The 23,333-nt window shown below is 46.9% G+C and overlaps 1 protein-coding gene across 3 annotated transcripts; it reads left to right on the top strand.

Moving 5' to 3' along the window:
- Positions 1–17,624, top strand: CIPC (CLOCK interacting pacemaker). 3 transcript variants are annotated; one of them, XM_004426393.3, is made up of 4 exons: positions 1–132; positions 5,899–6,086; positions 10,566–10,735; positions 14,063–17,624. In XM_004426393.3, the coding sequence occupies exons 2-4, from the start codon at positions 5,951–5,953 to the stop codon at positions 14,948–14,950; spliced, it is 1,194 nt and encodes a 397-aa protein (XP_004426450.1). In that variant the 5' UTR covers positions 1–132; positions 5,899–5,950; the 3' UTR covers positions 14,951–17,624. The 3 variants fall into 3 exon arrangements, with proteins under 3 accessions (XP_004426450.1, XP_087304274.1, XP_087304275.1); XM_087448148.1 differs by lacking the exon at positions 1–132 and adding an exon at positions 177–280; XM_087448149.1 differs by lacking the exon at positions 1–132 and adding an exon at positions 2,579–5,572.
- The last annotated feature ends 5,709 nt before the right edge of the window (positions 17,625–23,333 follow it).

Raw genomic sequence — 23,333 nt, 5'->3', positions numbered from 1 at the left:
CGATGGGCGGGCCGCGGCCGGGATAGCTCGGGACGCCGCGACGACGGGGTTGTCATGGAGCCGCGGGGCCGGGCTCGCGCATGCGCCACCAGACCCGCGAGTCCGGTCGTGGAGCAGCGACCCCGGCCCTAGGTGAGGAAGGGAGGGCTGGGCGCGCGGGGAAGGAGGTGGGAGTAGGGGAGAGAAGAAGGGAAGCGAGGTAGGCGGAGAGAGAACTTTCGGGGGACAGAAGGCCAAACGGCGGGAGCAGGAGGTGGTGCGTCCCTCCGTCGTTGAGTTGGTGGGTTTTGCTGGGAGGGGCGGGACTGCGTGGGAGAGGGAATCATGGGTGGGACAGGGGCTGGACGTGGGGAGGGGGCTTGTGTGAGGACCGGGTGGGGGAAGACCGTTAGGGAGGTGGACCCTGTTATAGCCCTGGGGGCAACAGCCTGCTGGGCTTCCGGGGCGCGGGGAGAGGCTGGAGGCCTGCCGGGCTGTGAGCAGGGGGTTAAGGTATGGGCAGGTATGTGGGCGTGGGAGCTGGTAACCCGGTGAGGGTCCTGGGCCTCCAATTTGGGGGTGAGGGTGGTGCCCCCTTCTGGGCCCGGGGCACATGTGTGTTATCTTTTCCAAAGAACTGCTGTCACCCACTTTGATGGTTGTTTCCCCTAGGTGGCCAGCTTGCCAGGCGTGGTGCCAGGGCATGGGGAGGTGGGGGAGAAGGTGGGCAGTGCCAAGTAAGGAAGTAATGGTTAGCGGGTGGGTTGGGGGAGCTCTGATCCAGACCCAGGGCACAGGCCCCAGCCAGGCTCCCTTTGATTGCCCAAGTCCTGGCAGTACGCATTGCCTGGGCGTTTGCCCTGGGAGACTGGTGGTATGCCAGTCACAGCACAGTCCTAGGGTCTGCCCAGTTCTGCCCTGCTGAGCTGGCAGGCTGGTGGATGCCTGCAGGGTGCTCCTGCTGTCTGGCACAGATGCAGCGTGGGCTGGTGCAAATGGGAAGGTGGGCACGGTTACTGTGAACCCTCTCAAAGCTGGGATTTGAGAAGGTTCTCTAATCTTATTTCCTCTTTGAAAGAGAAAAATGGAGTGAGCCATACATGGTTCCAAACAGAGGATATTGTATGGAATTGGGGTTGAGGATCTTGGATGTGACTTTGCAGCCAAGTTGGAAAATGAAAATGGATGTGAATGGGAAGGTGAATATTAGAGATTTTGGTAGATGGGTTTTTTTGTCCTCTGTGAAAATGCGCAGACCTTCTCCCAGAATGGTATCTCTGAATATGCAGACCAAGAAAAAATGACTTCAGAGAAACCTAGTAATGCATTTATACTTCTCACTGGGATTACTGATGGTTTTCTGGGTGGTAAGGTCTTCATTTTCTGTGGTCTTATCACTTGATTGCATTTAAGCCTCTGCTAGTGCTTTTACCTCACACTTCTGTGCACGCATGTTATACACGTGACATATTTTAGAAGGAACTTGAGCTCTTGGGGAACGTTGCCAAGTATCTATAAAAGGAGGGGTCTGAGAGCAGCATTTCAGATCCTTTCCTTGTAAACTCTGGGTCCCCGTTTTATCATAAGCCTAAATCTCCATAGAGATTGTTTGTGGATTAGACCAATCTTTAATTTGGTTGGTGGATTTATCCCTGATGTTTCATCTTAGAATAAGGGGTAGATGAGATGTGTGTTTCCTGCAGGAGACCAGACCTGGCAGTTAGATCTTGAGATGACCGTGGTGTTTGGAAATGCAGAATCTTGACCTTCAAGCTGTTCAGGTATTTCGGTGACAGCTAAGCTGCTAGGGCTGTCAGCGAGACTCAGCAGGACAGAAGATTTGTTGGAATTTATTATTCTGTTAAGTACCTCACACATTAATTGTTGGGGGCTGAGGTTGCAGAGATGAAAAAACAACTCTTGAGGTAGAGGAGACAAACAAATAATAGACTCTGATGTAAGAAGTGCAAAAATAAAAGAGCCAAGTGCTGTGGAGCACTTGTTAGAATTTTATCTAATACCTATTTATAGAAATCTCTATGTTTATTGATTCACTTCCCATTATGAGTTTTAGTGTGTACTACTCTCCCCGGGAACCTTTTGGACAATGTGTTACGTATGCACTTACAAGAGGCCCCATTAGGGTCAATTCTCACAATTCGGGGAGTCCTTTTAAGTCAGACACATGAGGATCTGTGATGTTTGTAAAGCAGTGCTAGTGGTTTCCAGGCTGTGCCAGGAAGCAGAGATAGCACAGTGGGTAGGAGCTTGGTAACCCATTTTTCAACCCCTGTCAGCTTATGAGCATCTAGCTTGATTGTAAGATAATGCCAAAGAGGAAGAAGAATCTTCTTGAGGTTTTCAGACTTTGCCATTCGCACGGCCCTGAGTTGGAGAGCTCCGGTAGTAAATGCTGTCACTGTCTGCTTCTCCCTTGTTGAGGGCCTCACATGGAGCTGTGTCTGAGTGGGTCTGTTGTTCACTGAGTAATTGATGGCCTCAGTGCCACTCCCAGGAGGGAAGTGCTTCCCCTCTCAGAGAAGAGAGGTCAAGGTGCCTGGCATGATGTAGCCCTTCATTCTCCATTCCACCTGACCCTCCCTGGGACACTAAGGCATTCTTCTGCTTAACGCGAACTTTACTTAGGACAGAAGCTTTCATATTTTTAGTCACTTTCACGTCCAAAGTAGTCAATTTACTATCCTAAAGTAGATTATGCATTCTTTATTTCCAACTGCCACCAAGTCCCAGAATCTAAAATTTTTGCATCTGTTCTCCTTTTAACCTATTTGTTAACGTTTCAGTGTTTTGATTCCACAATCAGTATTGTCCTGCAAATTCTCTATGAGCCAGAATAAATTGCTGTGTATCTTTAGCTCCATTGACTACACTGTAATAACAGTAGCAAGACCTATTTTGTTGTCTTGTCACAAGGTTTGTGGAAGACTAAATTGGGATGCTTTATTTAAAATACCTGTAAAATAATCCATGTTTAGTAAGATAATGGGAATCTTTGTCAAGTTCTTAATTAGTTGCAACTAACATGCGCTACCTCCCTAATCTGAATCAGCAGCAGGGTCAGACTTGAAAAGTCTGACTGCCCATCCACTACCTATGTTTCCTTCCATTTTGAAGAAGCCTCCTGTTCACCTTCAGACAGTATTATTTCAGGAAAATGAAACTCTGCTCATTTGTTAAGTTTCATACAAAAGGATCCTGATTTAATTAGAGATACAGTTTTACATTTTAGTCTACTTTTTTAAACTGGATTTTCCGTGCTGTCAGACTTCATAGCCATCCGACAGAGAGACGTTGCTTTTGCATAGTGTGTGCAAGATGTGACAGTGCCATTGTGAGTCTTTTATGCACGAAGTACTAAATGTGACCTGTCAAAGAGTGCATGGTTCATATGGATTGAATGGGGAAGCCAGTCCCCTTAAATGAGTTAGATATGACACAAAATAATTTTTACTTGGAACTATGCTTAAAATTCAAATCAGTGTGTGTCCCCTCTAGTCTACTTCTATTGTATGCAAAAGTCTGAGCAAGAGGGTCACTCAAGGACGCTCATAAACATCGTCGTCTTCTGTATAATTTTATTTTGAGTCCCTCCCCTGCTCCTGGAGTAGTTGATCTTCACTAGATGCCATATTAGCAGAGATGTTCAGACGTGGCATTTCAGGGTATTCCAGATACAGTGCTGTTTGGCAGGGGCTCGTCTTTCCGCTCAGAAGGACAAATGGATGGAGTCACGCGTGAATTCAAACATTACTAGGCATTGCTTCCACTTACTATCTCAGTCCATTCTGGCTGCTATAACAAAATACCACAGACTGGGTAGCTTATAAACTGCAGAAATTTATTTCTCGCAGTTCTGGAGGGTGTAGGTCCGAGATCAGGTGCGGGCACAGTCCAGTGAGGGTCCTCTTCCAGGTCGCAGACTTCTCACTGTCCTCACATGGTGCAAAGGGCTAGGGAGCTCTCTGCAGCCTCCCTTATGAGGCACTAATCCCATTTGTGAGGGCTCCACTCTCATGATCTAAGCACCTCTGAAAGGCCCCTAATACCGTCATTTTGAGGGTTAGGTTTCAACATGTGAATTTCCCAGGGACACACACATGTAGCCCTGCACCCACCCAGTTTTGTTATTATTACTGTTTTCCCTATTGGCCCCCTGTTCTCTTTATCCCTGCAGTATCCTTTCTGTTCTTATGCCAGCCTTAGAGCTGCCATTCCTTGGTGACCCAAATGGCCTTGTTAAAACATCTGGAACCTTCTCAGCCCCTGCCAGCCCTTTGAAGGGCTCATTTGTCTCATTATTTGCACTGTTAGCTTAGTTCTGGATCTGCTGTGAACAAGCTGTGCATCACTGGAGCAAATCTAGTCTTCTTTCCTGGGCTTCCGACTCATACCTGTGACACCCTACCTAGCAGCTCCCCTTGGATGACCCAGTCGCTTCTCTCTACATGGCCCAAACTGGACCAGCCCAGCCACCCCATCCAGTCCCTTCTGTGCTCTTCTTGGGCTCCCTGCTTTAGAAGATAGTACTGCCATCTGTCCCCCAACGTACAATCGCCAAGCCCCATCAAGTCAGCTTCCTAATATCTCTCCCCCGTTCACTTCTCTCCATCTCCACTGCCACCACATCCGTTCACCTGGACCACTATGGTCGTATCCCAGTAATCTCATTACCACTCTGGCCTCTCTCCACTGTGGTCTCAGTCCAGCATCCAAAGTGCTCTTAAAATGCAAATCTGATCATGTCAATCCTCGGGTTAAAATTTTTCCGTGGCTTCCTATTGCTCTTACTATCCAGAGTCTCCTCAACATGGGTTACAAGGCACTGCCTGTCCGGCCCCCACTGACCGCTCTCCTCTCAGAACATGGCCTTCTGCCCCCCGCACTGTGCTCCAGCCTCCCTGGCCTTCCAGCTCTTCCACTGTGTCAGGCTCCTTGTTCCCTGAGGACCTTCACACCTCCACCCCTCACCCGTCCCCTTCCCCTGGCTAACTCTGTCATGCTCCAGATCCCAGCTACACGTCACTGCCTCAGGACAGCTTGCCCTTCTCCAGTCCCCCGGACTGTTAGCCCCTCCGCTTCATACCTGTCATCAAAGCAGCAGTTAATTAATTGTGTGATTGCTTGTTCCTGTGTCTCTAGACCGAAGCTCCGGGAAGGTAGTGACCATGTCTGTTCTCTTCATTCTGTCCCTGGTCCTAGCACAATGCCTGGTTTATAGTAGGCACTTGAGAAATAGTTTTAAATAACTGAATGTAACTTCTCTGAGCCTCAGCTTCTTCCTCTGTAAGATGGGATAGCAACTGAGGAGGACATTGTGAGGCTCGGGTGAGATAACCTGAACAGCAGTAATGTTAGGGGCTTTTATACAATCAAAGCACGATTATAGATGATCTTCTTTGTGCTTAAAAGTGCTTTTTAAGCCAAAATGTAGCATGCATACATAAGGAGTTATTTTTACTCTTTTCAGTACCTCATCCAAAGAAGTGAAAGGTTAATTTGAGAAACTGCACTATGGGAGGTGGCAATAGGTCAGGAGCCTTCAAATGCAGACTGGGAGAGCAAGCCGGTCCAGGTGGGCATCGCCTCTCCTCCTCAGGGAGCAGGGTGGGTTACTCATTCAGAAAAGCCTAATCAGATGTGCCTTTGTTAGCAGTTTACAAAGCTTCCACTGTGTGTGGTTTGTGTGCTTTGAATTTGTAATGGCATCAGAGGACAGCAAGAGGACAGTGACCCTCCTTTTGGGTGCAAACCACTCTACTGTTAGTAAACTTTGAAGCCTGAGAAAATAGAGAGGAAGTGGGTGAGGCCGGTGTTCTTTGCCCCACTTTACTCACCGTGTGGATCACCTGTGTCAGCCCTGTGGGCAGTGACTTGTTATGCAATTGTTGTTTTGCACAGGGCATTCCAGATGACAAGAGTCCTGATGAGTCTACTTCCGGCCCAGTGAAACATGGAGAGGAAAATCCCGTCCAGAGAGAGCCCCAGAAGACTCTCGGCCAAGCTAGGCAAAGGCACGGAGGTGAAGAAGGTGGTTCGTCAACACGGTGTGGCTGCTGCTGAGTCAGATAAGGACTCGGGATTTTCAGGTTAAAAATACCTCGTTCTTTCTACATTGTAATAAGCGATTTGCCTGAAAAGCGTCCTCCCTAAAACTCGTTTTTTGTGATAAGGATGGGAAGCTTTCACCTACAGGATAAATAACTATCTGATCTCTTAAAATGGTAATTCTGATGCCATATGGCAGGCTACCTGTCAGAGTCCGCGTGGGGTCAGTTCTGAAGGAATGATCTGGCATCCTACATTTCCAGTTGCTACAAGTGGTTACTGGACACAATCTGTAAATACCCATAATTCTGTTGTTTTAGCTCCTCTTTCATAGGAATAGTTGCATCGCAGGAAAAAAAACATTACTGCATGTTGTCAGCATGTAACAAGTTAAAACAAAAGTGGTATATAATTGAAGGTAACTCTTTTGCCAAGAAAGTAATTTTGCTGGGTTTAAAAACGTTTCCCCCTACAACCCATCCCTGCCAGTATCTGTGCATTTTGTATCTGGACTATGAGCCTCCTGGCCCAATTCTAAACTTAAGAATCTATTAGAGACAAGAAGGTAGAACGATTTTCCCCACTAGTTGGTCTTAAGCCTTACCTGAAAGGGCTAGCCGCATACCCAGTGAATCTTTTAATTTTGTGCTGAGGCTCTTTTTTATTTCCGGGTCGGAGGGTCATGGCTTGAATACGGCTCTAGTGTCAACACTTTTGGCCCAGGGGATGCAGAGGGGTGATGCCAGGCGATTCTGGCTGGTCAGCATCCTGCGAGTGGAGCCCTCTCCTAGAGGAAATTTATATTATCTAGCCTCACAGAGACTAATCAGTCCATCTTGTTGATTTATTAATTTATAGTGAGAAATGCAGCTGTTAGGAAAACTGGAACTCGCTCATCCTTAGATTGGTGTATTTTCTCCCTGTAGGCATGCTGCATGAGAAGCCGAATTATACATAGAGTGTTGCTGAGAGAGGAACAGAGCACAGATCCACCAAAGGATTAGAATAAGGACAGTCCAGGGAAGGGAGGGCCAACTGGTAGCCCTTTGGGTTTTTCTCTCTATTTGTTGGCATTATTTCCTAAGCTCATCTCGTCATAATAATGCTCATCTGAAGCATCTGTTAAAAACACTGGCTGCAGACCCCTCTCCTGGAGATTGTGACAAGTCTGGGAGAGCCTGGAAAGGCGTTTTTTTTTTTTTTTTGAACAAGTGTCTCTGGTGGTCCATGTGATCAGACGGGTTTGAGAAACATTGCAGGTCTAGTGTCTCTTTTTTTTCTTTTAATAATTGTGTTTGGTTTGCGTCTGTTTTTTATATCGTGAAGGTAGTACATGCTCATTGTAGAAGCTTAGAAATTTAGGAACGTGCAAAGAAGAAAATAAACATTATCCATGATCCTACCACCTATTATTCCCAATACTGTTGACATCTGGTACTTCTCATTCCAGCAACTTCAGCTTTGTCTGGCCGGTTGTTTTGTCGTATGTCCCAAAGGCTGGATAGTTTTTCTGGTGGTTTCCTTATTCTCTATGTAGAAGTGCCTTAAAAAGTATTGTGCTGTTCAGACATAAAGTGGTGTTAAAAATAATCAAACTTGGGGCCATCCCGGTGGCGTTGTGGTTAAGTTCGGCAGCCCAGGGTTTGCGAATTCGGATCCCAGGCACGACCTACATACCGCTCATCAAGCCATGCTGTGGCGGCGTCCCACATACAAAAACAGAGGAAAATTGGCACAGATGTTGGCTCAGAGCCACTCTTCCTCACCAAAAAAAAAAATCAAGTTCATTAAGCTCCAGAAAGTGGCCTCAGTGAATGTCTCCAGCCACTCCTGGGCCACGTGCCAGTGATTTTGTCACTGCCTGAGTTATCATTCCTTTTACCTTGGAGTATGATGTAATTTGCAAAACCAAGTAGTTTTTTCCATTTTAGTTATTTTCCCAACTTTATATTTTGAAAAGTTTCAAACCTACACAAAAGTAAATGAATACTGCAGATATCTTTCTTTCAGATCCACTGAGTGATATCATTTTGTCGTATTTGCTTTATCTCTCTCCACACACACATTTTATATATATATGTCTATGCTGAACTGTTCGAAAATAAGTTGCAAACACTTGACATTTCATCCCTAAATATTTTAGTATGAGTCTCCTAAAAAAATAACATCCTTCTACATAATTACATTATAATTATCATTGCCAAGAAATTTAACATTGATATAGTTATTAATTAGCTACAGACCATATTCACATTTTTCCCCTTGTCCCGGTAGTGTCCTTTATAGCTGTTGTCTGTTTGTCTGTCTGCTGTTTGGGATCCAGGATCCAGTTGAGGGTTGTGCATTTCATTTAGTTGTCCAGTCTTTTCAATCTTATTTAGTCTAGAACAGCTCCCTCATCTTCCCTTCTCTTCATTTTTTTCTTTTTTACAACATTGACATCTTTGAATGAGTTAGGCCTGTTGTTTTGTAGAATGTGTACACTCTGGATTTTTCTGGCAGTTTTCCCGTTATTAGAATCAGGATAAACATTTTTTACCAGAATGCTAGATTTTTGATGTGATATCCTTCCCACTGCAACATATAAGGAGACTCCTACATTTGTCTTATTCTTGGTGACGCCCTGGTTGACCACTTGGTTTAGGTAGGGTGTAAGCAAATACCAGATTTCTTTATTGTAAGAGGACCCTTTTCTCTTTGTAATTAATAAGTAATTTATGGTTGGGTACTCTGAGATTGTGTGACTATCCCGTCCCCAACAAACTCTTGACCAGTCGTTTTAGCTTCCATTGATGAGCCTCGCCTGAATCAGTTACCACATTTGTGGTTTAAAAGTGGTGATCTCATTCTGTCATTCCTTGTCCATTTTATTAGCTGACATTCTTCTGTAAAGAAGCACTTCCCCTCCTCGACCCTCTTTTTTGACTATCACTATGGATTCCTGGAGTTCTTTTGTAATTCAGTTTGATGCTCAAATTGTCCCAGATTTGGCCAGTGGGAGTCCCTTCTCCATAGCTCCTGTGTCTTTTTGACATGTCCCAACTTGTGTTTGCGCACTTCCACGCTTTGAGACGATAAGATGTCCAGGCTCATCTCATGCCTGCCCTGGCGAAGACTTGGAATCAGCCATTCTCCAGGGAGCCCTGGTTTCCTTTTTGTACATAATGGCATTGGAAGCCCCCATCCAGCACTAGGCATGTGCTGTGCTCCTGAATCCTCTGTTTCTGTCCAGTAGTTCTTGACTGGAGGCGCAGATTTGGATTAGTCCTTGTGGTGCTCTGTGAAAACACACCTGCCCGGGCACCAGATAAATCAACTCAATAGGTGGAGAGGAGGACCCCAAGATCTGTAATTTCTAAAAGCCTCACTGGAGATTCTGATTAAATGCAAGTGTTGACAGTTGCACTCGCTTAAATTGTAGTCACGTTCCAGTCCTGCCTCGTCCAGATTCCTCTGAGGTTCCTGATGAGCACTGAGGGTGTTGCCAGGCTCCTCACTAGCGGGTCACAGCAGTCTCTCCACAGCAGTCTCTCCGTTGACTCCAGCAGGTGGCTAATTAAGTCCTTTTTGTGTGGATTTCAGTAGGGAACCTTATTTTCTTTGCCTTGGAGAGGCTCTGTCTATCAGCCATTGTGCCAGATCCCCAGTCGGCACACTCCATGTGCATTTAGGACACCAACAAAGGAGATGCTGAACTCGATGGAGGGGATAACAAAGAAAGACACATTTAAATTTCAGCCTTGATGAACTTATCCAGAATTTTACAATTAGAAGACTTAAGAAGAAGCTATTGTAATTTCAGCATGGATGTAAGTTTTGAGATTTACAGGTTGGTTTTGTTCTTCTTCTTATAATTACATCTTGTGGTACCCAGAGCCTCTGAAAGTCTTAATCCTGTGCCAGGTCACACACTACCCCCCTTTCAACAACAGATTCTTTTTTTTTTTTTTAAATCTTATAATTTTATTTATTTATTTTTCCCCCCCAAAGCCCCAGTAGATAGTTGTATGTCATAGCTGCACATCCTTCTAGTTGCTGTATGTGGGACGCGGCCTCAGCATGGCTGGATGAGCGGTGCGTCGGTGTGCGCCCAGGATCTGAACCCGGGCCGCCAGCAGCGGAACGTGCGCACCCAACCGCTAAGCCACGGGGCCGGCCCTCAACAAGAGACTCTTAAAAGTAATGACCTACGTTTGAAGCCTTCAACCCATTTCTCCTGTAGCCTGATGATGATTACTGTCACACGAACCCCGATTGACGCAGGCGTCGGTCTGTAAGGAGTTAGAGAGGAAGTCTGCTGTCCTAGGGCAGTGATTCTGAATCTTTTGGGGTGGGAGGGATGATTATGCATCCCATTGAGAATCCAGTGAAAGCTCAACACCCTCTCCTCAGAAAAATTCACAAGACCACATATCATAAATGTTGCATTCAATTTCAGGGGGTCCATGGCTTCCTAGGAGGCCCAGTTAAGAGCCCCTAGCCTAGAGCCTGAGTGAACTAACCATTCCTCTGCCCACCAGATGGGAGCTCAGAATGTCTGAGCTCGGCAGAGCAGATGGAGTCCGAGGACATGCTGAGCGCCTTAGGCTGGAGCCGAGAAGACAGGCCAAGGCAGAGCTCCAAGACGGCAAGCAGTGCCTTCCCTGCACTGTCCCCCATGGTCGTCATGAAGAACGTGCTGGTCAAACAGGTGAGGAGGACCGAGAGCTCCTAACACCTGTGCAGATTAGGGTTTCTGAGCTTCTGTGTGCAGAGCCTCTCCCTCTCTACCAAGGAAAGATTTTAGAAGCAGACCACGAGAGAACCACGCTGATGCGTGTGTCTGTCCTGGGAGAGGATGTTCCCTTTCAACTACCAACAGTGTTTTAAGAAGGAATACAAGAGTCATAACATGTGTTCTCATAAGTTCAGACAGTAAGACTATTTTATTTCTGTATTCCTAGTTTGTCCAAAGAGACTCCAGAATACTTTAGTCATGTATAAAGGAACCAAGCAGAAATGTCCTAACTTCTGTAGCGTCTTCTAATATATGGCAGAATTTAGAGTAGAAACCAAAGATCTCTTAATTTGAATTGCCCTGAGAATGTAGAAATGTGGGATGCATTTACTTGTCTAAGAAGTAGAGGCAATTTCCATGTTTCTCTTGTCGCATTCTGAGCATTTTCTTAGTAATCAGCCAAAGCTGATGTTGTTAGTGAGAAAGCCGCTCGCCGGCTTCGTTGTGGCTGTCCCAGCAGAGTCCACACGGCACTGCTGTGGAGGTGAAAAGTACCCTGTTGTCTAGCTATGAAAGAAAAGGAGATTTAGGTGAAAATCTAAGCTAAGCCCCCGTGTTGGAAACAGAGAACTCAGTCCTGTGAACTTGGTTAAGAACATTTAACCTCACCCTACTTTGCTCTAAAATAGATCAGTTCTCGCATGGGTCCATTGAGGAGCTGCTTGAAGCTAGTGAAATTTGAAATCTGGCTTTATGTTGTTGACTTGCCCACCTTGCGTGGAAGAATATGGCTGTAGCCTGACAGGAAACCTTAGTGTTTTAACTATTACCTAGTTATGTCTAAGGAACACAAACTGATTTTCAACAAGGCAACCTGGTGAGTTTGGAAAAAGAATTTGAAGATTTTTGCCTAGCAAATCACATCACAGTGGGAAGCACAGCTCTGCTTATTGAAATGCAGAGAGAGAATAAAGACATGAAAGGGAGCCCAAATGAGATTGTCCAGGCCCCACCAGTGCCGCCATGCTTCTCGCTTTCTGGCTCCCTTGTCACTCTTTCTTGTGCATCTGTGTTTATCTGCCTTCTTTGTTGGAGGCGAGGCTGCAGCTCCAGAGGGCTGAGAACAGCCCACAGTTGAGGAGCGAGGAGGCTTTTCCAGCAGGGCTGCGTCCTTCAGGACAAAGACCCGCAGGGAAGGCTGCTGGGCTGATCAGGACGTAGGAGGCTTGGGGGCAGGCTGACCTAATGGAGTAGTCCAGGAGTTTTGTTTTATTTTTCCACACATGCTAGAATCCAGCACATTTTAAAATTAAAAAAATAATATACTTAAACAAATCTCTGCATATCGTGTGATAGTCATCTTGATTATTGCTGCTTGGTTTTAGGTATTTTTCTTGTGAGGTCTGATTCCAGTTCTGCACTGGGCTGTGTATTACTTAATTATAATTACTTAACCACCATGGACTTGAGCTTCCTCACCTTTACCACGAAGGCTTTGTGTGAAATGATTCTGAGCTCCTGTGCAGATCTAAAATCTTGGCCCGTATGCCCTTAGATGATTTCAGCATGAGTAATACATTGTAAAAGCTAATAATAGAACAGATAAGCTAAGTATCTGTTAGGGCAGTGGGCATAGCAGCAGCATTAGGAAGAACAGTCCAGTGAGATGATCTTGGGAAAGCAATGATTGGATATTTTCTGGATCCATTTGCCTTGGAGGCCCACCCCTAGGGCATGAGTGACCAGGGGGTAGCCTGAAGTTTTGCTTCTAACTGAGCTAGGCTGATCTCCGCTTCAAAAGACCCCTGATTGTGGATCTCCTTGGACAGGGGAGTGCAGTTGCCAGGCCTAGAGTTGCTTGCTTACGGACATCCAGGAGTATATCTGAACACCAGGAGGACTCCAGAACAGGCTCTGCAGGTCATCCCAGCCTTTGCACAGGAGATGAACTATAGTTGGCCTAGCGTTCCTAGCCAGGCATCCAAGAAGCTGAAATGTGTGCAAAACGGTGTGCACGTGTAGGAAGATAGTCCATAGGTTTCTTCAGCTACATCAAATGACCCCACCAAGGATAAGAAGCTCTGTCAGGCTCTCTCTCTGCTAGCTTCATCTACACTCATTTCTTTGGGACTGAATTGGAACTGGAGTGGCTTTTATTTTATTTAATTTATTTATTTATTTTTGTGAGGAAGATTGGCCCTGAGCTAACATCTGCTAATCCTCCTCTTTTTGCTGAGGAAGACTGGCCCTGGGCTAACATCTGTCCCCATCTTCCTCCACTTTATGTGGGATGCCGCCACAGCATGGCCTGACAAGTGGTGCGTCGGTGTGCGCCCGGGATCCGAACTGGCGAACCCCGGGCCGCTGAAGCGGAGCACATGCACCGGCCGGCCCCTGGAGTAGCTTTTAAATATTGGAGACAAGTAGCCGTGTCCTCCTTTATTAGACTTCCATCTGAATCAGTGTTTTAATTAAAAGTAAAAATGTGTAATTGAGGATAATATAACAAAGGCAGTACAGCAGAATGGTTAGGATGGGTTTTAGAGTCACACAGAGGATGGAATCCTAGTTCCCTCACTTAGTAGCTTGGTGACTTAAAGCAAGTTATGTCAACTTTCTAAGCCTCAGAGTCCTATTTGTGAAGGGAAATAACTACCTCATGAGGTTGTATGGAGATTTAGGGAGACAACCCATGTAGAACATCGCACACAGTGCCAGCCTGCAGGAGCACCAAGACACGGCAGCTGTGAATTTCTTGAGTGGTTTTATGGTTGCTGGGTGTCGCTGCCTTGAAAAGGGGCCCATGGATTCCTGACATTATGTAACTTTAATCAAAAGTTGTTTTCAGGTGAAAGAGGTTCCAGATGTAACTAACTGAAGATAGACTTGGGTGTGAAGTCATGTTTATAGTCTTGAGATCAGCACATTTTAACTTATTCCAGGAAGTCGTACTGTCTCTATTTTTGTTGCCTCAGTTGTGACCTTACCTATGTCATTACTTCACCTACCTACAGTTGCTTTTTCTGAGTGATAACACTTGAATAAAAATAGATATTTCTTCCAGTTTTCTCTTAGGAAAAGTAAAAAAAAAAAAAAAAAAGTTATGCTATCAGATCCAAATGGATTTTCAAGCCACTTCTCCAGTCATGTTCTTGAGAAGGGCTGCCCTGTGGGTGAGGGAAGCTCTGTGCTTGCAGTGGTTATGAATACCTGAGTGTCTGCTTGTCCCTTTGACGGAACCCGAGCATCCGTGCTTTCAGCAGGTAACGCGTCGTCTGCTGTCCTTCCCTCTGTTTTCAGGGCGGCGGCTCCTCCCCGCTCCAGTCCTGGACTGTCCAGCCCTCCTTTGAAGTGATCTCGGCGCAGCCACAGCTCCTGCTCCTTCACCCACCCATGCCGTCTCCTGTCAGCCCGCGTCACGCTGGCGAGAAAAAGTCAGACTCCAGGAACTACCTGCCTATTCTCAATTCTTACACCAAAATAGCCCCCCACCCAGGCAAAAGGTGCCTCAGCCCAGAAGAAAGAGGAGAGAGTGGAATGCAGAAGAAGGTCTGTACTGAGAGACTCGGGCCGAGCCTGTCTTCCGGTGAGCCAACCAAGCCTGGTGCTGTGCCATCCAGTCCCCCAGCGCCCGCTCCTCCCAGCGCCAAGCTTGCTGAGGACTCAGCTCTGCAGGGGGTGCCCTCCCTGGTGGCAGGCGGAAGTCCACAGACTCTTCAGCCAGTGTCCAGCAGCCATGTGGCTAAAGCTCCTAGTCTGACCTTTGCTTCCCCCGCCAGTCCTGTCTGTGCATCAGACAGCACCCTGCACGGGTTAGAGAGCAGCTCCCCCCTCTCGCCACTGTCAGCTAATTATAGCTCACCTCTCTGGGCCGCCGAGCACCTCTGCCGCAGCCCAGATATCTTTTCAGAGCAGCGGCAGAGCAAACACAGGCGCTTTCAGAATACCCTAGTAGTCCTACACAAGTCTGGTTTGCTGGAGATCACTTTGAAAACCAAGGAATTAATTCGTCAGAACCAGGCAACTCAGGTGGAACTAGACCAGCTAAAGGAGCAGACCCAGCTGTTTATAGAGGCCACCAAGAGCAGGGCTCCTCAGGCTTGGGCCAAGCTGCAGGCGTCTCTAACATCTGGGTCTCGTCATACTGGCAGTGACCTAGAAGCATTCTCTGATCACCCAGACATATAGCTGAGAAGGCATATTTTCCTGTTACTTGAGCGGTTCCTTTTAGCTCCTTTGCTATTCTCTTACTCCTGTTTCCCAAAACTTATGTAAGAGCTTTCCTTCTAAACTTAAACTCTTCAGCAGTTCACTTATGAAGCCACATGCCAATACCTGGCTGCTGTTTTAACCTGTGGTCTATGCACACTTTACTTATGTCTCCGTTCCACTGAGGACCTCAGATTCGGAGTGTCCTTGAGTCTCTTTTCCATAGCCTGCAGGCACTTGGATGGATTACAGGGCAGAGCAGTGGAGATGACTGTGGGGCTCTTCCAGCTGTCACCTCCCACCGTCCCACTCACTCACTGTGATCAGGGGCCAGTGACATGGATGAGTGTACCTGTCAAGGTACGACACAAGAGCGACACCTGTCAAGCCAGGGAGTAGGTGACTCGAGGATCCTTCGTGGCTCTGCCCTGGAATGTCTTAGTCTCAGAGGAAAATAGGAGGTGCGTTTGCATTCCACAACGCATCGGGCCACTGGGGCGAAACCTGAGGTGCTTTGGGCACAGGTTCAGCTTGGGGTGCAAGCCCTTAATCACTTAACCTTTGTTTTCTTAAACTTGAAAGTCAAGGGGAAAGAGCCGTACCATTTAACTCTTACACTGTAGTCACAAGCCAGATTTCTCTTCACTTAAACTGGTAGGCAAAATACTTCAGATTTTTACAGTATGGAATGGATTCAGTACCATCTGGAATTATAGTTGATGAATTGCTTTTTTGACTTAGAGTCTGAACAAAGTAGACATGGCCAGCATCTCTTGGTCAGGAGCCAGAAGATATTTTGGTAATTTATGCTTTTTTTCCCTCTCTTTTGAAACAATGCAACCTGTTTTATGTGTGAAAATCTTAAAGATAGCTTCATGGTTCCTGAGAATGTAATGTAAGTTAACCCTCTGCTGCCACCTTTTTGTTCCTTTTGTTTTTATTAAAGGAAAGAAGTGATTGTTAAGCTTGATAAACTTGGAATTAAAATCATCCTAAGGTTATTAAATATAAGTCCACAAGACATTGGAAAGTATTCTTCTCATCCATTTTCTTTTCATATCTGAAGTTTTCGTCTGTCCTGTGTGATGCACAGTGATGCGGAGCAACTGTGGAGCAGAGTCTTGTGTGTTTGTTTCATGTGTTGGATATTGGCAGCAGAGCCAGAGGTGTAGTGTTGGTTACGTGAAGTTCATCTAGAAATGGAGAATGTGATGAGGATTTCCAGATGGTACACATTGTTTCAGCTTCATTGTAAAGGTAAACTACTTAGATTTCTAAGTGGTAACGTTTTAGACTTTCTGTCCTCTTATTCTAAAATTTCATCTTCTTGAAGATCTTTGTACAAATTACCTTAATAAGAAGTTCTTTATGACCAGCCTCGTCTTTTCTGCAAGGAAAATGTTCTTGAAGTTTTACCAAGGCCAGAAACTAACGCTCATATTTACTAGGCAGATTGCCTACACTTTGTTCTCAGACGTGTTTGATTTAGATATGACTGATTTAGAAATAAACAATTCGGTAAAATCTCTGCACGCTCCTGATCAATGTAGAATTGTTACCTGCCATTTGTTTCTGAAAGAGTTTCAAGAATCGGAGCAAATGTGTCTTTAAGCAGACTCAGCTCCTTTGAATAGTCTGCTCTCGGCCCACTCCCTTTGCCTCCCCTGAATCTGTGTGGTACTACAGCAGCTCTGCTCTGCACACCATGCGAGGAAGCTTCCTTTTTGGCAGAGTATGTTTGGCAGCAAAGCTATAGAGACAGGTGCATTCAGAACAGCCTGGGCACCAGTCATGAGTCTTACTGAGTGTCAGAAATCTGCACACACTTGCTGAGAACCAAATTTATTCCATTGGAAAAACCCTCTGTGGAGCTCTAAGCCTCTTGGACTCTTCTTCCTACATGAAGGTTTGCGTTTCCCTTCTTGTCACAGTAAAAGATGATGAAAGCCATCATTGATCTTCACTGCTGAGTGGCAGCGAGAAGCAGCACCACCCCTGGCTCTTCTCTGCTCTTCTAACTTGGTGCGGAAGCCTCTCTAGGCTGTTAGCATGGGTGTTCTTCTCCTGGTGGAGCTGTGAGCAGAGGAAGCCAAGTAGAGAAGATAGATCTTGGAAAGTGTGATCCGTTGAGGCTAGCACACATCTGGGGCCAGGAGCGAGATCGGCCACTGGAGGAGCCTAGGAGTTGAGCAGAAAGATCTGCATTGGTCGCATGGGCTGTAAGTAGTTCTGGTCTCAGCAATGCATGCTTTGATCTGGTATGAAGTACTGTGGCAGCGACTGCTTTCTCAAAGTGAGAAGCCATTCTTAGCTCAAACCAACCCTTAGGAGAACTTCTGGCAGATTTTGTTGGCAATATTGAAACACATCTAGAAAAAGCTGCTGATAGAATTGGGTATGGGAATGGAGTTTAGTGACGTTTGTAATTTATTACACTCTCATTGCTTTTTATTGATTATTGTCTGACTTTTTCTACTATGATTCGTTCAGCAGAACAGTAACTTGTGCATATATCAAAGTGTTCTTCCTGCTATGAATTCTTTAGGGTAGAGATTTATTTACCAAATGTGAATTCTTTTGAGGAAGTATGAAGTTTTGTAGAAGTTGACTGTGAAATGTCAGAGAAAAATAAAAGTCACTTACTTGAAAACTATATTTGGCCTTTTTGCTTTATACTGCTTAAAAATACTAAGTAAAAGCTAGAGTAAATATTTGCAGTGATTTAAGTTTCACACACGTGTACTCATGTCATTTGGGAATGTTGGGGTTAGATACTGAACTTGTGGAAATCCATCGTTCAGACTTGCACCAGTGTGAACTAAGAGGACCTGCAGGCAAGTGAACACTCCAGTGTTCCCTGGAGCCTCGGGAGGTTTGTACTGGGAAGGTTGGGAGGAGTGAGAGGAGAATACAAGCCAGTGATTCCTTCCATCCGATCTGACGCTTTCACAAATGGAATTTGTCTCCTGGGATAAACTAAAGCCACGTTAGGTGAAGTTCTTTCTACAACAGAGAGGCCCTTAGCAAGTACATCTACGCCTTCCTCTGTGCTCCTTAGAGTTGATTCCTAACCCTCTGCTCCTCCTCGTCAAGACTTCCCTAGAGGGGCTCAGCAGGGAGATGTGTGGAGTCCTCCTGCTCCCCAAGGCCAGTCAGGGTACCCTCCCAAGACTGGAAAAATAAAAAGCTTACCCTCATTCAAAGGCCTAAAGAGTTGCTATAGTCTAGTTATTACAACATTATTTCTGTCCTACCCAATTTTCTAAGTAACTTTTTTTTTGTAATTTTATTTATTTTTTTCCCTCAAAGCCCCAGTAGATAGTTGTATGTCATAGCTGCATTTCCTTCTAGTTGCTGTATGTGGGACGCGGCCTCAGCATGGCTGGAGAAGCGGTGGTTGGTGTGCGCCCGAGATCCGAACCCGGGCCGCCAGCAGCAGAGCGTGTGCACTTAACTGCTAAGCCACGGGGTCAGCCCTCTAAGTAACTTTTAAAAATATGGCTATAAGTCCACTAACATGAAATAAAAATGAGTAAAGATGGCTAGAGAAGACCCCTTCTGAAACAGCGACATCCTCCCATATGAAGCAGACCCCAGAGCAGCCGGGCACTCAGTATGGCCCCTGCCAGGCTGAGCAGGGCACAGTTACTTGAGTTTGTAGCCCCCAGCCCCTCAGCTCGATTCCCGTACATGGAAATAATTGTCCACCTAGGACGCCTTGCAAACATGGCTGTGTAATCCACATCTTTTCTGGCATCATCCCAGACTACAGCCTGGTGCAATGGGGTCTGAAGAACTGCACACACCTGTCACGTCTGTTCCTCATTAAGTGGGTGACTCTGGATAAGTCACTGAACCTCTCTAGGTGTCACTCCTCTCAGCTGAGTAATAAACAGTGGGAATTGGTTCTCTCTATGGTTTGTCCCAGCTCCAACCCTTTGTAAGACCTATAGCTGTGTTACAAGTGAGCCGTAAGATAAACAGATTAAATTTAAAAACCTGGGGTGCCTGCAGAGTAGGTTCCGAGTGCTCTGGTTGGATGGCTGAATATTCCAGTGTTCTGTGGGGGTTTAACTTAACGTATGTGACTCGGGGGAGAGGCGTTTTGCCCGTCTGCCTTGGTTTTGCCTTTCTTCCGATTACCTGGTTGCAGCTAACATGGATTCACTAAATCCCATGTAACAGACTGCTCTCAAACAAAGAATTATTAGCCCCAAAGGAGAATAATTTGGGGTTAAATCATGTCGTTTCCCAGTCAGTCATCTGCAAACAGCTCTTTCCTTTCATCTGAAATGAAGGATGTAACTGGTTTTCTACTTTGGAGAGTAGGTCAATTAGCTTTTATTTCCTTCCAGATTTTTCTGCCCACAATCAGGGAGGGTGATTCTGCACGTGTGGTAGGGAGCCTCTGCGGTTGATTTACCATTACTTTTAAGGTAAACAGTCACAGACCATGTAGATGCGGTGGTACCTGGTGAGGACTTTATTCTGGTCCCAGCCTCCAGGGTATCACCTTTCATCCACACCAGAGGAGAGATCAGAGATGAGAAGAGGTCTGCCTGGGTGACACTGAGCAGTCAGAATTGCTGGGGAGAAAGAGGCAGCAGGAAGCAGCCTTTATCTCTGCTACCTCAGGTTTTGTATCATAAGAGGAGGGGAGTAATCCTTGCTGTCCACTTGACACTCAAAGATTATGGTGAGGTGCAAAAAAAAATGATGTCTCTAAAGTGTTTTAAAATTGTTCCACAGAGCAAGCCAGCCTCCCTGCACACAAACCCAGAGATGGAATTCAGGTGACTGCATCCACCCCTCAAGGGTTCTTGTTTACTTGGAATAATAAAGATTGTCTTCTACCAAAATCTCATTTACAACCAATGGGAAGAGAGCAAATCTCAACCCAGCATTTGGTTTCCTGGGAGGAGATAATTCTGTGGGTCCATGGGGTCATGTGCCCACTCTGGCGTCTTCCTTTCAGAATTCCTCCTTAATTCTTAGGACACGTGGCTCTCCTATCTCTTTCTTTTTCTGAAGGATGGTTATGCAAGACATTAGAGAACTGCTTGAAAGAACAGTCTGTGTGGTTCCTGCTTCAAATTACAGCAGCTGGAGGAGATGAGCGAGAAAGAGAGAAAAGCCTGTGGAGTGCGAAGTTAACACAGCGAGTGGGTGGAAGCTGTTAGGAAATGAAGAGGAATAAACACTGAAAGTGGGATCCCGAGGCAAGCCCGCGTGAGGGACCCAGTCGGGCTGAATGGTTCGTGTGTGGAGCCAAGCCTTCTGAGTGGCTTGAGAGCGTGCGAGTAAAAATAGCTGCCTTTAATTTTCCCAAACTCAAGAATTGCAGTGGCTTTGGAGGGGTGCTTGATAGTTCTGGTAAATGTCTCTATAACAGCTGGCCAGGGCCTCTGTTCTCCAGGGGCCAAGCCTTTGACTGCTGGGTGGGCAGAAGGGAGTCCTGGGCTTGGAGCCCGCCCTTTGTATGGGGCTGAGAACATGGTAGCTGCCAGGGCCAGGCTGAAAAACCAAGACCTGCTGCTATTCAGGGATGGTAAAACTGTAATAATATCCCCACAGAGAGCTGGGTTGAGAGCACCATCTCTGTTCACCCTCGTACAAATTAATAAATTGACCCGAAGTGAGGGGAAGAGAAGAAGCTTACAGATACGCACAAATAAAACACTGCACCCTCAGCAGGCCCTGTGTCATGTTGTTTTTTTTTTTTTGTGAGGAGATCAGCCCTGTGCTAACATCCGCCAATCCTTCTCTTTTTTTGCCGAGGAAGACGGCCCTGGGCTAACATCCGTGCCCATCCTCCTCCACTTTATATGGGGCGCCGCCACAGCATGGCCTGACAAAGCAGTGCGTCGGTGCGCGCCCGGGATCCGAACCAGCGAACCCCGGGCCGCCGCAGCGGAGCGCGCGCACCCAACCGCTTGCGCCACCAGGCCAGCCCCCCTGTGTCATATTTAACAGACGCAGGAAAGCCTGGTCCTGGAGGTCAAGTGGTCCTCCTAGTGGATGCTTAATTCTGACTCTCCTCTGTTCTCCAGCCAGGCTTCTGGGCTTCTCCTCGAAGTCACTGGGCTGCTCAGGAAATGCAAATGAGTGTTCACTTAAGCAAAACACACCAAGGGCAGGGAGCCGCCAAAAGAGCCAGACACCGTTACAGGCAGGGTCTAGACAGTGTGCTTTCACGGGTCATGGCACTCCAGGAGGCTGAGGGGGCCCAGGATAAGCTTATGGTGAAAGCCATTTTAAAGCCTCCAAGCCGATGTTTGTTTAGTCCAGATGTATCTGGAGGTATGTCCTGCTTTCATTCTGGAAGCCTTTTCCAAGTGCATTTTCAGTTACTCCGTGAAGCCCCCAGCTAGTGAGTGACTAACGTCGCTGATTATACTAGTCAGACTGGGCCGCTGGGACAGGACTGGCCTCCCGGCCCTGCCGACCGCAGGGTACTGGGAAATGTGGGAGAGCACGCCCTGGGTCCTAAACGTCTCTGCCACACTGATTTTTTTTTTTAATCAAGGGAAAAAAGGGCTCTGGGACCCACAGGGTCAGACGTGAGCAGGCACCTGACAGCATAGGTCAGCCCCAGGGTAAGTCCCACTTTGGGGACCTTTAAAAATCCTCAAACATGTGGTCCTTAGGTCCTTACTACTCGGTTTTTCACCACCACAGCCCACCCCCCGCCAAAACTTGTATTATTTTCAAACCTTAATCATTTCCACTTCTGAAAGTTTTAATGATTCCTGAAGCCTACCTAAGATGTTGTCATTGTTACTTCAGGGTGACAAATACACAAAGTTGTCCACACAGTTGTGCTGACCTGGTTGCAGGGTGTAGAAGGATAAAGGAAACAGATGTGCTCCCTGCTTACATTCTAGTGGGAGGGTCACCATGACCATCACTTAGTCAATCGCTCCTTTGATGGTCTGGGTCCCATTAGGTCTTATACATCTGAAGGAGGGTGTGTAAGCCTGGGCAAGGAGACACATCCTACTCACTCCTACTTTTATTTCAAACATTTTGATAACCTTTGGGTTTAGCATCCTTTGATTAGGGTGGGAACTCAATGTTAAACTACTAGTTGAGAATAGAAGTGTTGATATAGGCACAATGTATTAACTACTTGATAAGTTCACCCCAACACCCAAGCACACTAGGGGCGAGTTCTCAGAAGTGGATTATCCTTTTCGGTGACTCACCTTCAGACGTCTGAGCTCACCCCCAAAGGCACCTGTCTGCTTTCCTCCGCCCTCCCCGGCTGCTGCCCACAGAAGCCCTCCCACGACCCCCAGCGTGAGCACCTCAAGTTTTGCACCGTAAGCTCTTCGCTTGCGTCACCCTAGTCCTGCGCTTGGCAACACCAAGCATTTTCTGACGCCCAGGGCCTCCAGAAAGACACGTGTGCTCCAGAAAGCTCCCGGCCTTGGAGCCCTCACAGCTGAGCCAGAAGACGGGAGTCACAGGGAAAGGAGCAGGGCAAGGTAGTGTGACCGGGTGCCCAAGGCCAACCACAGCCCAGAGCTGCGGGAGGTCGCCAAGGCCTCAACAGGAACTCAGGGCGAGTTGAGATTTGAGCTCAGCCTTGGCAGACAATGGAGTTTAGATAAACGGAGAGGAAGGGGAACAGCGTTCTAGCCAAAGAAACGAGCATGAGCAGAGGCATCACGGTGAGTTGGAAATAGCACAGCTTTGGATCTGGATCTGGTTTCTGTGTGATCCTAGCAAGTTATATCCCCTCCTGGGGCCTTGTTTCCTCATTTGTTAGGTTACCGTCTGCTCTAAAAGATTACTGTGCCGTGACGTGTAAAGTGTCCAGAACAGTGACCGCACGTGGTGGGTGCTCAATAAACAGTAAGATTGTTGCTGCAGGTGACGCATGCCATTCAAAGAGCGAGGACGGGGCCAGCTGCGGTGATCTCGGCCCAAGGTCAGCCTTTCACTTTGTACTTAGAGCAGGGAGCAGACAATCAGCTGAGCTCCCCGCCTGCCTCCCGCACCCTGCTGCACCCAGAACAGAGCCCCTCCTTAGGACACACCCTGCAGAGTATTTGGCAAGCACGCTCTCCCCAGCCTGTCCGAGGCCTCACCTCTCTTTGGGGCTATACAGCCAAGGGGTGGGGAGCTACTGAGGAGTCAGGAACATTGATTGTTGGCCCCACCCTAGCCAGGATCCTTAATCTCACTCGTGGCCCAGCCTCCTAGCTAGTGACTCAGCCTCCAGTCTCCTGCACAATCCAACCTCCACGCCTGGATCAGGTGAACTTCTTCAAACCTCGTTGCTCACTTACCACCCTCCTCAGGCACCTCCTCTGCAGCTGTTGTAGCCTTGGCTGCATAGAGCCAGCCTCTGGGGAGC

The sequence above is a fragment of the Ceratotherium simum genome, chromosome 24 (assembly GCF_057802395.1).
Source record: "Ceratotherium simum simum isolate JZ-2026a chromosome 24, ASM5780239v1, whole genome shotgun sequence".
In the NCBI taxonomy this organism is placed as follows: Eukaryota; Metazoa; Chordata; class Mammalia; order Perissodactyla; family Rhinocerotidae; genus Ceratotherium; species Ceratotherium simum.
The sequence above is the reverse complement of the archived record's forward strand: the minus strand, read 5'-3'. Positions and strand labels throughout refer to the sequence as shown.